The sequence below is a fragment of the Saccopteryx leptura genome, chromosome 7 (assembly GCF_036850995.1).
Source record: "Saccopteryx leptura isolate mSacLep1 chromosome 7, mSacLep1_pri_phased_curated, whole genome shotgun sequence".
NCBI lineage: Eukaryota > Metazoa > Chordata > Mammalia > Chiroptera > Emballonuridae > Saccopteryx > Saccopteryx leptura.
In genome coordinates this window covers 95,312,667-95,330,035 of record NC_089509.1, presented here as the reverse complement: position 1 = coordinate 95,330,035, position 17,369 = coordinate 95,312,667, and the positions used below count along the sequence as shown (strand labels likewise).

At 34.6% G+C, this 17,369-nt stretch overlaps 2 protein-coding genes across 7 annotated transcripts in view; one reads left to right on the top strand and one right to left on the bottom strand.

Moving 5' to 3' along the window:
* ACADL (acyl-CoA dehydrogenase long chain) overlaps nucleotides 1-17,369 on the top strand; it is a 711,748-nt gene that overhangs the window by 313,948 nt on the left and 380,431 nt on the right. The window lies entirely within an intron of this gene.
* The window catches only part of UNC80 (unc-80 homolog, NALCN channel complex subunit), a 200,524-nt gene that overhangs the window by 117,839 nt on the left and 65,316 nt on the right, over nucleotides 1-17,369 (bottom strand). For all 6 annotated transcript variants that reach the window (XM_066346738.1, XM_066346740.1, XM_066346741.1 and 3 more), the window contains exons 20-22: nucleotides 16,602-16,708; nucleotides 14,197-14,293; nucleotides 7,598-7,770 (exon numbers count right to left, since the gene is read on the bottom strand). In XM_066346738.1, coding sequence (XP_066202835.1) covers nucleotides 7,598-7,770; nucleotides 14,197-14,293; nucleotides 16,602-16,708 — 377 coding nt within the window. The remainder of the gene's footprint in view (nucleotides 1-7,597; nucleotides 7,771-14,196; nucleotides 14,294-16,601; nucleotides 16,709-17,369) is intronic.

The following is a 17,369-nucleotide window of genomic DNA, read 5'->3' as shown; positions in this document are numbered from 1 at the left end:
TCACATTAAAAAATACACTTTAAAAAACCCAACATGAGGAAGAGTTAGATGAAACAACAAACTGTAGATTCAAATCCACAATACTGCAGTTATTGGAATCATAGTGGATCATATACATTTTAAGATGATTGCAGGTATTGAAAGTAGAGTGAGGAATTAAATTATCAAAGTTAACCAGGCAATTTAAAACGAGAATCAAATAGAACTGTTATAAATAAAAAATGTAGTACTTAAAATTTAAAATTCAGTGGATAGATTAAAATGCTGATTAGGTCAGGCTTTTCAGTTTAGCACTATTGAGCATTTGGACCAGATAATTTTTTCTTTGTGCAGGGCACACTATGTTTTACAGGACATTTTATCAGCATCTTTGGTATCTACTCACTAGATGCCAGTAGCAATCCCCAGGTTGTGACAAAAAAAGTCCTCCTGACAGTGCCAAATATTTCTTAGTGGGCCAAAATTACCCCTGGTTAAGAACCATGGGATGAGACACAGTTAAAAAATTAGAAAAAAAATAGAAGAGCTATGTCAGAAAATTATTCAGGATACAGCACAGAAAGGGAAAAAGAAATGAAAAATATGAAAGGTTGATAAAAACAGATAAAAAACTGAGAAAATCTATACTTTTTTAATTTATAGAAGTAAAGACTGGAGAAAACGGGTAGCGCAATCTTTGAAGAGATACTCGTTGAAAAATTTTCAGAATAAATGCAGTATGCCAATTACATGACTCAGGGGCTTAATGAACCTCAAATGAAAAAAAAAATAAGCTAGAAATAGTTTAGTGAAATGGTAAAATATTAATAATAAAGAGTAGATACTAAAAGCAACTAAGAGCGGGGTGGGAGGAATAGATTACCTATACAGGAATGTCAATCAAGCCAGAAGAAAATAGGATAATATTTGTGAATTGCAGGAAGAATATTTTAGCCAATAATTATAATTCCAGCAAAAGTATCTTTCAAAAGTGAGACCAAGATGAAGACCTTTTCAAGTAAACTGCAGCTGAAAGAGCTATGACCCATTGATCACCATTAAAGAAACTTGAAAGTTCAGAAAAAGGATCTAGATTTTTGAAGGACTGTCCGAGATACAAGGCAAAATGGTGAGAAAAGAATATGCTAAGCTTCTGGGTAAATTTAAAAATCATTTTTTAAAAAATCAATACATATAGCCTGACTAGGTGGTGGTGCAGTGGATCAAGTATCAGATTGGGATGCAGAGGACCCAGATTCAAAACTCCAAGGTTGCCCCTTGAGCGCAGGCTCACCAGCTTGAGTGTGGGCTCACCAGCTTGAGTGCAGGGTCACTGGCATGAGTGTGGGATCTTTGACATGACCCCATGGTTGCTGGCTTGAGCCCAAAGGTCGCTGGCTTGAGCCCGAGGTCACTGGCTTGAGCAAGGGGTTATTTGTTCTGCTGTAGTCCGCCCCACCCTCCCATCAAAGTACATATGAGAAAGCAATCACTGAACAACTAAGGAGCTGCAACAAAGAATCGATGCTTCTCATCTCCCTTCCTGTCTGTCTGTCCCTATCTGTCCCTTTCTCTCTATCACAAAAAAAAGATTAAAAAAAATAAAAATCAATAAAATAATGCCTACTCCATCAATGTTAAAACAAGAATAATATACAATGGAATGCTGAACAGCAGTTAGGGTTTAAGCCCTCTATGGTCATAATCAACTGTCCAAATGATGTGGAGATGTTTTCTCTAAATCTATGTACTCTGGCTGACCAATATCACCCTGTTAAATTTGTCTAAATAAAAACAAAACAACACAAAAAAACCCACTCTATAGTCTTTTACATTTTGAGAGAACAAATAATTCATTAATTTTAGACTTCATTTGGTTAAATATGCATGCAATTTTTAAAAAGCATAAATAGAATGCAATAATTCCTAAACTAGTACAGGAAAATTTTAAAAACAAACAAAAAACAAAACTAAACTAAATCAAAGCAAGAGAGATAAAACCCAATACAACACAATTTAAAGGAAGACATAAAATGTAAACAACACACACAAGGAAATAATTTTAAAATGGGATAAACAAGCAAAAGAAGGAAGAAGTGAATCTATATTGGCAATAATAATCTGTGTAAATACACTATATTTTCTAGAAAAATATTGTTAAAATGGTACAAAAATTCAAATATATGTTTTATCCAAAAAATACATCTAAAATACAAAGATGTAAAAATGTTGAAAATAAAGGATTGGATAAAGACATACCAGGCCAGTGCTCACCTAATAAAACTGTTTCGGCTGTATTAGTGTCAGAGAAAAATGTATCTTAAGGTAAGAAGCACTACTAGAAATACACTGGGTCACTACAAATGATAAAAGATTCATATCACCAGACATATGTCACACTTCTAAACTGCTTCTAAATTAATAGAAGAAAAATTATTGAACTACAAGTATAAATGAACACATTTATCACCATAATGGATATTTTAACACAATTAATTTAGTAATTGACAGATCAAGCAGTGAGGGGGAAAAAACCCTAAGGATGTAGATTTGAATATAAAACACTGTACCCAGCAACTGGAAAATACACAGCTTTTTAACCATACATGGGATATTTATGAAAATGGATAATGATCTAGTTCATAGAGCAAGTCTAAATTAATTTCAAAGAACCACTATCTGAAAATGAAATTAGAAATCAACAATAAATCAATACATTGCAAAACCTTAGAATTTATAAATTGAAACACACACATGCACATCAGCAAAAAAAGATTGAAGTAGTCAATGTACTATACTAGGATAATTATTTGTCCATGTGAAAAAAAGGAAAAGAAAGAAAACAAAGTCTTATGCCTCGTCACTGACACAGTACATTCTAGTTAAATATCTAAGTGCAAAATATGCACTTTAAAACTTTTAGCGCAAAATATAAGACTGTATTTATTACCTTGAATTGCTTTTAATAGTTGTAAAAATGTTATCCACAGAGGAAATTTTTGATTAATTAAATTACATTAAAGTTTTCTTTTCATTAAAATACAGCATAAAAAAATAAAGAAAAAATAAGCCACAAACTGGGAGATCATGTAATTATAAACAGAAAATAGATTATTGTTCACATATTTAATTATCTCTTAAAAGTATTAATAAAAAGATAAATGATCCTCCAATGAAATAATAAAAACATTAATACAAATTTTCACCAAAAAGAAACATTAATAAGAAATAAACCCATGAATAGACATTTCAAATTTTAGGTTGAAATATAAAGTGTTATTACTTTAATGCATCATATAGGTAAAAATAAAAATGTTGGACTATATATATATATATTGGCAAGAAGAGGGTACTTTAAAGAAATTGGAAATGCCCTATTCTTTAAGGTGTGTTGTATATATGTGACATTTAATATTTTCTTTAAACTCTATGTATTTATGACATATATTCTTTCTATTCTATGTTTCATAGAACATTTTTTTAAATTTGATAATATAAGAGAACTACTAATGAAATGAATAATTGAAAGATTTACTTTTGGCTCTTACTAAATTACTTCAACTTTTCTTATGATTCAAAAAAGGACACAGTATTAATTGGTTTTGATAGCTTCTTTCCTGAGTATATTGCTATTTCCTTGAAAGGAACTAATTTGCATTGATCACCAACTCATCTTGTGACGTTAAGTTCCAATGTGATGCAGTGAACCTGAAAGTGCGACTCAACCTATTAACAAATGTCTCATTTTCCCGGAGAGTTACAGTTCATTTCTGTTTAACTGGTACACTTATTGAAAGCACTCCTTTTCCCTCTTCAAAGTGTCCCAGTTTGGATAAAAATTATATAACCATTCCTCCTAATGCCATCTACTTGCAAAGTTATATAATTTAACATGAATCAGGTTTTCTCCATCTCACAAACTAAGGAGAATTTTATGATCTTACTAACTTTCTGTTTTCCATTCACTTTCTTATAATCCTGAAATTGTTCCTAATGCAAACTGATATTATTAGTGTTATTCATGCTAATAAATTACCAATAAGTTAGAAATCACTATGTCTGTATATGTTATATATTTAACTAGGTTAAAAAAAGGATAAAATATTCCCCTAAAATATACAGAAAACAAACAAGAAGTACCTTTTATTTGAACTATTTACTTTTTCTTTTTTGTGCTTTGTAGATTACATATAAAAATGCCTCATAGTTGCATCTATTAAACTTTTACTAAACAGTATGAGGAAAAGCTGTGCTGAACTGAAAATTAAACCAATTATCCCTAAATTTAATAGTCACAGCAAGCATGACAAGAGGATTATTTAAAACAAAAACCTTCAGATTGGCAAGGCTTTGAACATGACATTGTTAGTATTACTTTCATTTAATAATACTTTTTGATTCTGAAGAAAACTGCAAACTTGAAAAATAACTGTTAAATTCTATGATTAACGCAACAAAACAATGAAAACTTCTGAAATAAAAATTATCATAATAAAAAAACTGTATTTAAGTTGCACTTAAAAAATAAATGCAATATCCAACAAAAGCAAACAATAAGAGATCAGAAAAAATGTTGAACTAGGATAGGATGATGAACTGAACACATTCATTTTTGCCCCCTTGTCTCCCAAATCTTATCTGACGAAATGGCAGAATCTGTAACTATGTTTATATCTATATCTGTATCTATATCATCATTTTATCTGCCTATCTACCTGTCATCTATCATCTATCATCAATGTATCTGTCTATGTCATTTATATCTACACCTACATTTATATATATTTCTATATTCATATTTCCTTCTTTTAAGTAGAATTATAGATATTTCTATCTATACTTATACACATATATGTATATGACTAAAATAAAAAATGCATTGACAATCATATTTTAAAAGTGAAGCATTTCTGAAAGACAGGAGGCCACTGGGATCAGATATTAAGTGAAGCCAAATACAGAAGAAACAAGAGTTAAATATATATGTACATTTAGCAGGAGACATTTGTAAAAGATTAATCCTGAGGTACTCTTAACTCAGATCAGTAGGTATGAACAACTGTACAAATGACAATAAACACTGAAAATGACTCTAATTCAAGCACCTAGCACATGCTGCTACATTTCCTTTCTTCTTAGTTCACTTGTGACTTCAATTCTTTCACTTTTTTATACTCAAGAAATGAAATTTAAGGATGCCCTTGTTTGGGGACCATTTCCTGGCTTGATTCTTTCCTCTTACATAAAGAAATAAGATAATTCATGTGAAGATGCTTTATAAACTATGAAATGTAATGAAAATGTTACTTTTGTTATCTTCTCTCACCACATCTACCACCATCGCCTCCACCACCAGCACTACCACCATGGCTATCGTCACCATTGTCACCATCGTCACCACCTAATCCCATTTATTCAACCAACCAGGTCTACCTGGCTCCTTTCTGTATCAGATAATGGGAACCACTGGACTCCTTTAAACAACTGAGTCAGACTTCTGGAGTCCTGACTTCTGATCTCTGCATGCTCCTTGGCCTTGACCTGGTATCGAAGACTCTCAGGAATGCAAGAAGCTTATACTAATCACTCACATCTTGAGCCCCCTGTACACTGGCCCCCCCTGAATGCAGCTCCTCCATCGCTGGCCATCTCCAATTATCAGAAGATGCGTCTTCACTTTGAGGCTCAAAAGACATTGCTTATCAGCATCAACTTCTCTTTATTTTATTTCTTACCATGAGATTTATAATATTGAGAAGGTCAAGCCAGGCCAACATACGTTCCACAAGAAAGTAAAAAAGGAGAACCTAGTAGTCTAGTTTCATTTGGGGGAAGTAATATAGATTTTCAGTTTTCTATGGGATTCAGCCTAACTTAATGGTACGAGGTCAAGCTACAGCCAGGGAATGAAATCTCAAAATCCAAGAGGCTTAATGAACAAAGTATTCATCAATATGCTTAAAATAATCTCCATTCAAAAACCAACTATCAGTTTGTTTTATGGGGGTTATTTTTCAAATCCTCAAATGTGTTGCTCTCTTAGTGACAAGCCTCACAGTTCTCACATGCCCACATACCATATATAACACTTAAAAGCTTAAAAGCAATTATTTCTTTTGTTTCTATATCATCAATAAATGTAATCAAATCATTCCAATTACTCAAGAGTCTCATTTTGCATTAATGATAATGCAATAATTAAAATTGAGTTCTTAACATTTTTGTTTTCAGGGATGGTTTTGTGGGGGAATCCAGGAACCTTCTGATATTATCTGCTAAATTTTATCTATAAGTGGATTTCTCTTGGGAGATTTTCCAAAGTTTTCATCCAATTTAAAAGAAAATCTATGTCCCAAAAATGTTTAAAGTTACTGCTTTGGAGGATACATATATACGGCATAAAATTTTAAAGTTAAAAATTTTATCTTTTCCTATTATGAATTCTTCATTTGTAGCCATATAATAAGAAAGCTCTGTAGAAGATTCAAATGCTTTTGGACCATTACAGACCATTCACAATCTTTTTTTTTTATCATGGAGATCATATATATTTAAGTATATTTTCAATGTATCAATAGACAGTCATTCTGATTTACTTGAAAATATATATATATATATATATTCAAATATTCCTGAAACCAAAAATGTTAAGAACTCAATTTTAATTACTGCATTATCATTAATGCAAAATGAGACTCTTGAGTTGAGTAATTGGAATGATTTGATTAACATTTATTGATGATATAGAAACAAAAGAAATAATTGCTTTTAAGCTTTTAAGTGTTATATATGGTATGTGGGCATGTGAGAACTGTGAGGCTTGTCACTAAGAGAGCAACACATTTGAGGATTTGAAAAATAACCCCCATAAAACAAACTGATAGTTGGTTTTTGAATGGAGATTATTTTAAGAATATTGATGAATACTTTGTTTATTAAGCCTCTTGGATTTTGAGATTTCATTCCCTGGCTGTAGCTTGACTTCGTACCATTAAGTTAGGCTGAATCCTATAGAAAACTGAAAATATTTGAATATATATATATGTATATATGTATATATATTTTACAGAGAAAGCATACAATATTGCTCAAAGAGCCCTAATGCAATCAGAAAACTGGCTAATAGTTTTAGCACTGGCTAGCTTATGTGACCTGGAGCAAAGTCATCTCAGCTCTTTGGGCTTTTGTTCTCTCATGTGGAAAATGTGTCAATGAAAAGAGCTGTTCAATAAAGTCATTATATGATACACATTTATGTGAAGATTTCAGCTCTGGGTCTCTGAAAGTGTGGGGCCTAAACCTTCCCAGTGAGTGAAGGACAATCTGTTATCTCTGTCACCAAAAGCTTATTTCACTGATAGTTGTCCAAATGCTATTTATTACCTCACCATGATGTTATACATTCTACTTTCTGAAACATATTAAAAATTTTCCCCTTTCTTTTCTTCCCTTACCTCACCACCTTTCTTCCTCTTTTTGCCACTAAGGCTGAGAAAACAAAACAAGACAAAACATAAAACCCTACAGTTAGGGGTAAGATTAGGGATTCATGCTTCCATACATTAGCAGGATTCATTGGAATGGGGAACCACAGGAGTGAATTCTTCCAACAACTTACAAGATCCAGGGCAGCTGCCAGGATGGATGCATCAGGAATGGTCCCTGGTTCACAGCAGTTTAACAGAAATTGAAAGCGTTTCATGCCTTGTCGGATTGCTCCAAGATTCACCACGTTTTTGCTTTTTCCACCATCTTGGTTGGGAGACAGATGGTCATCGAAACTGTGGCAACCTGCAGTGGAGGAATGAAGAAGAAAGAGCATAAAGAATCATAGATTTAAAAAGAGCTTCATAATTATAACAATATGTTTTCTGTAGTGTGACAGACACATGGCATATGCAAATGTAACTTTTACACAAGTATTCAGATATAGGGTCTGATCATTTTGCTACCAGGTCCCCTTTTTAATTTTTATAAAACTCTTGATGTATTTAAAATAACTCTTCTTGTAATCAACACCTAACTTCTACTGTTATTGAACATGTAATCATTGTGCAATTTCAGACCTGATACATAAATTGATATCAAGGACAATATTTTGATATATCAGTTGCAAAGAAAAAATTAATAATTATTTACTGTCATAAGGAATTCTAGAAGTTGGTCATTTAACCTCAGGATTTCCAAACTATTGCCTCAATTAATGAAATAGCTTCCCTCAAATAAAGATAACATGATTTCTAAAATGAAATATCTTTAGTGAATATGAAAAAGTATAAAAAATGAAACTGATCTCAGAAAGTAATTTTAATTGTTAAATATTCAGCAGATTTACTTTGTATTTGCAGAATAATTTTGAGATTTTTAAAGAAATTCTATTTGTTACTGCATTTTATCTTAATGCATTGAAGTTTGGACATTACATTTAAATGGACCGTAAGAACATTTGATGTTTGTTTTCTTTAACAACTTTAAAGACAGAAAAAAATGTGTAATTAAATTAAATAATTTAAATGAGAAAGGAAAAGATAATGCATCTATAATGGATGTACCTGCATCATTTATACCCATAGATTTAAAAAAAAAAAGAAAGGAAGCAAGGAAGGGAATGAAGAAAGAAGAAAGAGACAGAGAGTGGGGAGGAAGGAAGAAAAGAAAGAGAAAGAGAAAGAAAGAGAGAAGGAAAGAAGGAAGGAAGGAAGGAAGGAAGGAAGGAAGGAAGGAAGGAAGGAAGGAAGGAAAGAAGGGAAAAAAAAGAAGGAAAGAAAGAAAGAAAAAGAAAGAAAGAAAGAAAAGAAAGAAAGAAAGAAAGAAAGAAAGAAAGAAAGAAAGAAAGAAAGAAAGAAAGAAAGAAAGAAAAGAAAGAAAGAAAGGGAGAGAGAAAGAAAAAAAGCTCAAACATAGAAGTTCACATGGCCAAAGGCAAAGTATGATGTAGCAAATTATAACTGGTTGTTGCACAATACAGTGCACTTAAGATTAGCAGATAAAGTTGTTTTGATCTTTTAGAATAGCTGAAATAACTGTCTTTTGCAAAAGATTTCAAAGGAATTATCTCAGAGAATTTCTTTTGTAATTTTTGAAAAACCAGAGAACATTGGCAAAAATAATGTACAAAGCCATATTCTCTTGCCAATCTAACACACATAAAATATTTCCAATATTAGTCTCAGATTTTATGGTTTTGTGTTCTAAACACAAGCAGAGAAGACTGTATTTAAGGTAGTGAATGATGCAAACTCGATGACCAAGTCATTTCTATTTTTAAATGGAATATAAAGACTATATGAAACAATGGTTAATATCTGTAGGAACAGTGGTGAGAAAAACAAAATCTAGAATGAATTAAGGCTTATGAGAAGTGCTATGATTACATGTTTGTAACAAGAGTAAAAGTGGAAATATTGGCCTATTACTTGAAGAAGAGAAGGTAGGGGAATCAAAAGGAGGATAAACAACTCAATTCTGCTTTTATCCTTTCTACTAAGAAGAAAAACTTGCAACAGAGAAGTACAGAAAAGATTTGATAAGAAGACACCAAACATAAGAGGTCCTACTCTCTGAGTTGAAGCTCCAGTTCCATCAAATTACCATATTTCCCCATGTATAAGATGCACCTTAAATTTGGGGCATGATATTTGAAAATAATGTATTACATAAAGTTATTGAACTCAAGTTTTTATTCATCATAAAATTCATACAACTCCTCATCACTGTCAAAATTCCCATCCATTAGTTTGTCCACATCTGTGTGTGATGTTGAATCACTGTCTTCATATATTGCCTCATCCTCAGTTCCATCTACGGCATTTGAAATGCCACACTTCTTAATTGACTTGACAACAATCTCAATCTTGATATTATCCCAGGATCTTTTCACCTGGGTACAGACTTCTCCTATAGTTGGTTTCTTCACTCTCCCTGCTGGTGTCAAATTATCCCCAGAAGGCTCCATCCATTGGTTCCACTTGTCTCTCATGGCAGCTCTGAAGGGTTTGTTAATGCTGACATCAAGTGGTTGGAGCTGGGATGTCAAGACTCAAGGTATGACGGCAAGTTTTGTTTTTGCTCTGCAGCAATCTTCTTTGTGTTTTTTGTTATATGTGCCCTGAACTGATCAAACACTAGCAGGGCAGGTTTGTGTAAGAGCCCACCTGGTATCCTTCAAACTTTCTCAAACCAGATCTTCATCCCATCCTGATCCACCCAGCCCTTGTCACGAACGTGGACAATCACTCCTTGAGGAATGTCTTCTTTTGGTATTGTTTTGCATTTGAAAATCAGCATAGGAGGCAGCTTGATTCTGTTGGCACAACAAGCTAGAACAACTGTATAATGGCTCTTTTCATGTCCACTTGTCTTCACAGTTACAGTTTTCACCCCCTTCTTATCAACAGTTCTGTTACTTAGGACACCAAATTGAAGGGGGACGTCATCCACATTTGTAATCTGTCCCAACTCAAACTGATGTATCTTCTGACATTGAATGACAAAACGATGAAATTCAAGGAGCTTCTGCTCATAGCTTTCAGGCATCTTTGGGGCAAGTCTGGTGCATGTATGCATGCTTAATCCATTCCGTTTCATGAATCTGAAACACAATTGTGTCCTCCTTTGAAATCAGTAACTTCTCTTTCATCAGCAATTCTTCTTGCCCCATACTGAACCATCTCTGTGAACACAGAAATTCCAATTGCCCTTTGCTCTTCAATCCATATCTTCAATTCTCTCTCTAAATCATATTATTTTGCTGACTTGCCTCTCAAGGCCTTCTTCTGATGTGGTGTTTTCAGTAGGATTTCTTCTGCCCGTATCCAGTCTCAGATTGATTTCTCAGTTGGAGGAGGACAAAAATTACTTTCAGCAGCACAATTTCCATTCACTTTTGCAAACTGGATCACTGTTAACTTGAATTCAACACTGTACGAAAATCTTTTCTGAGCCATTTCTGGGCAGAATGTAGCAAAACGTAACCTATTATAATATACTGGTAACAAGTGCAAAACAATGAGTGCAAAGACAACAAGTGCAAAAAAGTGGGAAATGCAAGTAAAATAACTACAACCACTGTATAAGACGCACCCACTTTAAAACCCCCAAATTTTTTGAAAAGGGGTATGTCTTATACATGGGGAAATACGGTATACTCCAGTGCACAAAACAAAAAGATACGTGATCACAACACTAGTCAAATGACATCCAGCGAGCGCAGCACAAAACTAAAGAAGACATATTAGCTCCATACGTCATCCTTAAAAACCACCTCAAAAATCTCTTTATAATCCTGATGGTTCTGAACACTAGATGTATCTTCTCTAAAATGTTGCAAGGAAAAGAAAGAGGGCAAAAGAACTAAAAATAACAAAGGTCTTGACTGTATGAAAGATTCTTGAGACCACAGACTAATAAGTTTGATTCATGCCCTACTCAAATTCTATAAAAGATAATTAGATAGGTAAGAATATTTAAAAACAAAAACAGAAGTAACCATAGAAGTCACTGTAATTTCATGAAGAATACATCACATTCAACTAAGCTACATCTTTTTTTGATAGAATTATAATATCAGGGAAGATTTTTTTTTAAAAGTCTGATGATGTTTTGTAATGAGGTAGAAAAGTGCTGATTGCTAATGAATTGAGTACATGGTTGTCTGAAAAACTCTAACCACAATTTTTTACTTAATAAAAGTCAACCAGAAGTGTTCTAGAAGTTATACCTTTGTATTTACTCTGTACAATAAGAATATTAACAATCTGGGTAAAAATAGGAAAATGTGTATGTCTTTGCATGGACCTTTATAGCACAATTGTTAAAAAGATTCATAATTCAACTTGGTTTGGGTTTTGTCCCTTAATTTCCTTTGGGCAACTGACTTAATCATCACCAAGTCAATGAAACAAAAATGTTATTTATTTTGAGATGAACAATTAATAATTGCTATATCAAAGTAAAGAATGATACTAATTCATGTCAAGGAGAATTAGCAAAAGTTATTTCAAAATTTAATACAAACCAGCTATGTGATGTAAAAATAGATAATGCAATCTTAAGTTGTATGCATACAACTTGATGTAAATCCCTGGATCTTAATAGTTCCATATTTATAACACTGATTAAAGTCAAATATGGTGTGTCACATTCTTTCTGATTCTACACACTTTGTAAAGCACATCATCTAGGTAGAATACATAGGAAATAGAAAAACACACAATCAAGATGATGATGGATCTAGAAACTATTGCATGTAAGGAAAACAAAAGAAATCAGTGATGTTTAAACAATAGAAATGAGATGAAAGGAGAGAACATGAAATGGAAAATAGGTGAAACTAGCATTATACATCTGTGTGTGTGTGTGTCTACAGATGTCATAAGTAGGACCAGTGAACCAAATTTATGCATAAGTATGTTATCAGAATGTAAAGAAAGACTTTCTTTGTGTGTGTATATATGTGACAGAGACAGAGAGAGAGACAGAGAGAGGGACAGATAGGGACAGACAGACAGGAAGGGAGAGAGATGAGAAGCATCAATTCTTTATTGTGGCTCCTTAGTTGTTCATTGACTGCTTTCTCATATGTGCCTTGTGTGGGGGGCAACAGTAGAGCTAGTGACCCCTTGCTCAAGTCAGAGACCTTGGGCTCAAGCCAGTGACCATGACTTTGAGCTTCAAACCAGTGACCTTTGGGCTCAAGCCAGCAACCATGGGGTCATGTCTATGATCCCACGCTCAAGCCAGTGACCCCACACTCAAACTGGGGTGCATGTGCTCAAGCCAGTGACCTCAGAGTTTCGAACCTGGGTCCTCTGTGTCCCAGTCTGACCCTCTATCCACTGCGCCACCACCTGGTCAGGCAGGACAGACTTTCTAACAATTAAAGCTGTCTAGTTCTGGAATGGATTGCTTTGTAAAGTAATAAATGCTCCCTCAGTGGAAGTGTTCAGAGGGTGTATGGCCACCTGTCAAAATATAATGTGCAGAATACCAAAATACATAGGTGGGGGGATAAAAGAATATCTGAAGGTTCTTTAAAGCTTTCAGACTTGAATAAAGGACAGAGTAGTAGAAGAAGAAACTGTCTTACTCTTCTTTGTAAACCCAGTGCCTTCTAGGGAATAAGAAACATAGTAGGGCTTTCATAAATGTCTGCTAAAGCAAATTGATAACAAATAGAGAAGCTATAGGATAGTAGTACAACACACAAGTGAGAAAAAAATAAATAGAATTCAATGGGTGAAATACATTTCTTAAATTTTTCTGACAGACTTATTTCACTTTAGCATGATAGTTTCAAGGCCCATTCATATTGTCAAAAAAAGGCAGCATTGGTCCTGACCAGGCAGCAGTACAGTGAATAGAGCCTTGGCCTGAGATGCAGAGGACCCAGGTTCAAAATTCTGAGGTTGCCGGCTTGAGCGCTGGCTCACCAGTTTGAACGTGGGATCATCAGCTTGAGCATGGGATCACAGGCATCACTCCATGGTCACTGGCTTAAAGCCAAAAATTGCTAACTTGACCAAAGGGTCACTGGCTTGGCAGGAGCCCCCGAGTCAAGGCACATATGAGAAAGCAATCAATGAACAACTAAGGTGCCGCATCCCTCTCTCTCTCTTGCAAAAAACCCCAAAAAACAACAAAAAGGCAGCATTCCATTTTTTCTTATGGTTGAGTAGTATTCCATTGTATATATGTATCACATTTTCTTTATTCAATAATATATAAAGGACAATTAGGCTGTTTCCATGTCTTGGCTACTGAGAATAATGCTGTAGTGAACATAGTGGTGCATATACCTTTGCAAATAAATGTTTTCAAATTTTTTGTGTAGATACCTAGAAGAGGGGCAGTCTGAAAAAGCTAATAACCATATGATTTCATTCATCTGTGGGATATGAACTGAAACTCATAGACACAGACAACAGTGTGCTGGTTACCAGAGGGAAGGGGGGGGGGGTTGGAGGTAGTAAAGAGTAAAGGGGGCCAAATATATGGTGAAGGAAGATTTTATTTGTGTGGTGGACATACATGCAATATACATGTCATGTATCATAGATATGCACACTTGAAACCTATATAATCTTATTAACCAATGTTACCCCAATAAATTCAATTTTTAAAAATCAATGGAAATAGAAAATGGAACACTTTATCTAATCAAATATTTCTTCTGTGTGATGAAAGCTGGATGTATTTCTTAGTCGGTATAACACTCACCAAGACGCTTGAAGAAATTCTCCTCTTCCTCTCTTCCGTTTTCCATTCCACCCCCAGGCACCCCTTCAGAAAGCTTCACAGCACTGGTGAACTTGACCTGAGAAAAAGAGGAGAGTAGTCAGCTCACTACATTCAATTCTTTGTGTGTGTGTGTGTGTGTGTGTGTGTATTTATTTATTTATAAATAAAGTTTTTATTTATTGAATTTTAAAGAGAAGATGGTTGGGGGAAGAGTGGGAATTATTAATTCATTCTCATATGTGCCTCAAATGGGCAAGCCTGGGGTTTCAAAGCAGTGACCTCAGTGTTCCAGGTGAACACTTTATCCACTGCACCACCACAGGTCAGGCTCTTCTGTGTTTATACTAACCCTTGCCTTGAAAAATATGTTTAGAATATGAAAATTACTTCAGTTTTTCTGACCCCCACATCTGGTTAGTCAGTATAGTATTTTTCCCACATGCCAAAAAAGTCACCACTTATAACTATAATTTGAAGGAAGATCCTGCTCATAGAATGAAAGTAAAATACTCAGATGCTATAAAAAGAACTTAGTAAAAAATTGAGATATTCCTAGAGTTTAATTTTTGATAAGGTCCAAATTCAAAATCAGGAACAGAAAGCCACCTTTCATCCTTCACAAACAACACCAAAATATAGAATCAGATCAAAGTGAAAGCAGAACAAAGATTTCAAATCTCTAAGAAAGAACCAGTATAACTTTGTTTATAAACTGCAGTATAATTAAAGTGCAATAACATGGGTTCTCCCATGCAAGTACTAACCAGGCCTGACCCTGCTTAGCTTCTGAGATCAGACGAGATCGGGCGCGTTCAGGGTGGTATGGCCGTAGACGTCACATGGGTTCTTATAAGAATTAAAATGTGTTCTTCAACCAAAAAGCCCATCAATAGATGACTGGATAAAGAAGATGTGGCACATATACACTATGGAATACTACTCAGCCATAAGAAATGATGACATCGGAACATTTACAGCAAAATGGTGGGATCTTGATAACATGATACGAAGCGAAATAAGTAAATCAGAAAAAACCAGGAACTGTATTATTCCATACGTAGGTGGGACATAATAGTGAAACTAAGAGACATTGATAAGAGTGTGGTGGTTACGGGGGGGAGGGGGGAATGGGAGAGGGAAAGGGGGTGGGGAGGGGCACAAAGAAAACAAGATAGAAGGTGACAGAGGACAATCTGACTTTGGGTGGTGGGTATGCAACATAATTGAACGACAAGATAACCTGGACTTGTTATCTTTGAATATATGTATCCTGATTTATTGATGTCACCCCATTAAAAAAATAAAATTATTATAAAAAAAAAAAAATGTGTTCTTGACTTTGCCCTTAAGCCAGCAGTAATCAAAATTTTCAGCAAAAGACAGGAGGCTATGGGCCTCACAGACTCCCAAACACTTGAGCAATTTTTTAGCAAAAGGAACATGAAGAATGAATTATAGTTTCCAAATGTCTTATAATGTTGCTATAGTCTTTATATAATTTAAAAATATTATTTTTTAAACAGATAGAAGAAACCTGGTTTTGGTGAAAGATTAAGAAGAAAGAATATAAGTAAATAATTTGTATATGAAGAAATATGACTGATCATATGCTGAAAATTACAGTGATCAAGCCATGAATTCATAAGAAAGACTCTTATAAGAAATGGATTTCACTAAAAATCATTACTTTTCCAAATCATGTATTACGATGTTGCTTACCAGTATTATGAAGATGCACTTAAAGGGAAAAGTCACCCTCAGTTTCCTTATGTTTTTTTTTAAGTGTTTTTGGTGTTTTGTTTTTTGTTATTTTTAGAGAAGAGAGAGAGACAGAGAATGAAGAGGGAAGAGGAGCAGGAAGCATCAACTCCCATATGTGCCTTGACCAAGCAAGTCCAGGGTTTCGAACCGGCAATCTAAGCATTCAGGTCAACGCTTTATCCACTTTGCCACCACAGGTCAGGCTATATTTTTCAACAGGAAGAATGGTTCAGCTGATGTAAAACGCAGTGGAAGGAGGACAAATGGGGTGTGTGTGTGTGCGTATGTGTGTAAAAGTAATCACTATACAATTACTTGAGATGTCAGAAATTTTACGTGTGTTAAAAGCTAGAAATAGACGTGAAGTAACACAACCATATATACACCTATATCTGAAGTATAATTTTATATAAAAATTTCTGTCATACTTTTCCTTATGCAGGACTACAACTAAGATATCTTAGTTTTCATTGCTCGTCTACATTTCCTAAATTTGTTCAACCTGAAGAGAATTTCTTCAACTCTCTTTGGCCCCACCAAGTGTTTAGCATTTCTCAGCCCTGACATTTTAAAATCAGCGCGCCCAACATTCCCCAACATCACATAAGTGCTGTCCTGTTTACCTTGGAACTTTGCCTGATGAAAGACAGGCGGTCCACGGAGCTGATGTCCAGCAGGTCCTCCACGCCGTCCGCCAGGCCCGAGAGGGAGGACCGCTTCAGCCAGTTCCCTTTGATATATATTTAAAATTAGACCATTATAGCCTTTTCTCCCAAATGAATGAAACAGAAATGCCAGGATGAACCCAAAAAGTGATGAAAGTTACATGGCTTAATGTAAATAGACATGAAAAGAAATTGTTTTCTATGTACATGCTTTGAATCTAAATGTTCAGTGTGAACATTATAGCATTTTCTCCCAAATGAATGAAACAGAAATGCCAGGATGAACCCAAAAAGTGATGAAAGTTACATGGCTTAATGTAAATAGACATGAAAAGAAATTGTTTTCTATGTACATGCTTTGAATCTAAATGTTCAGTGTGAGACTATAAGTTACATGACCAAGGAAGACCAGGACAAAAAGAACCTAAACCCCTTAGGTGAATAAAACCATAATACATCCCATTCTCCTGGACAACTTTCTCATCTCCGAGGAAGTCCTATTGATTTTTTCCTGAAAGTACCTCTCAAATCTGGCCACCTCTCTCTGTCTACATGGTCACCACCCAATCCAAGCTACCATTCCTTATACCTGGATCACAATCTCTCTTATTCCTTCAGGCTCCCTTCGGTCTTTTCCATTATGACCTTTTAGAAGAAATTGACCTGCTTATGTTACTCCTCTTCAGCATCCCACATGGGCTATGCAAGACTATAAGATAAACAGGC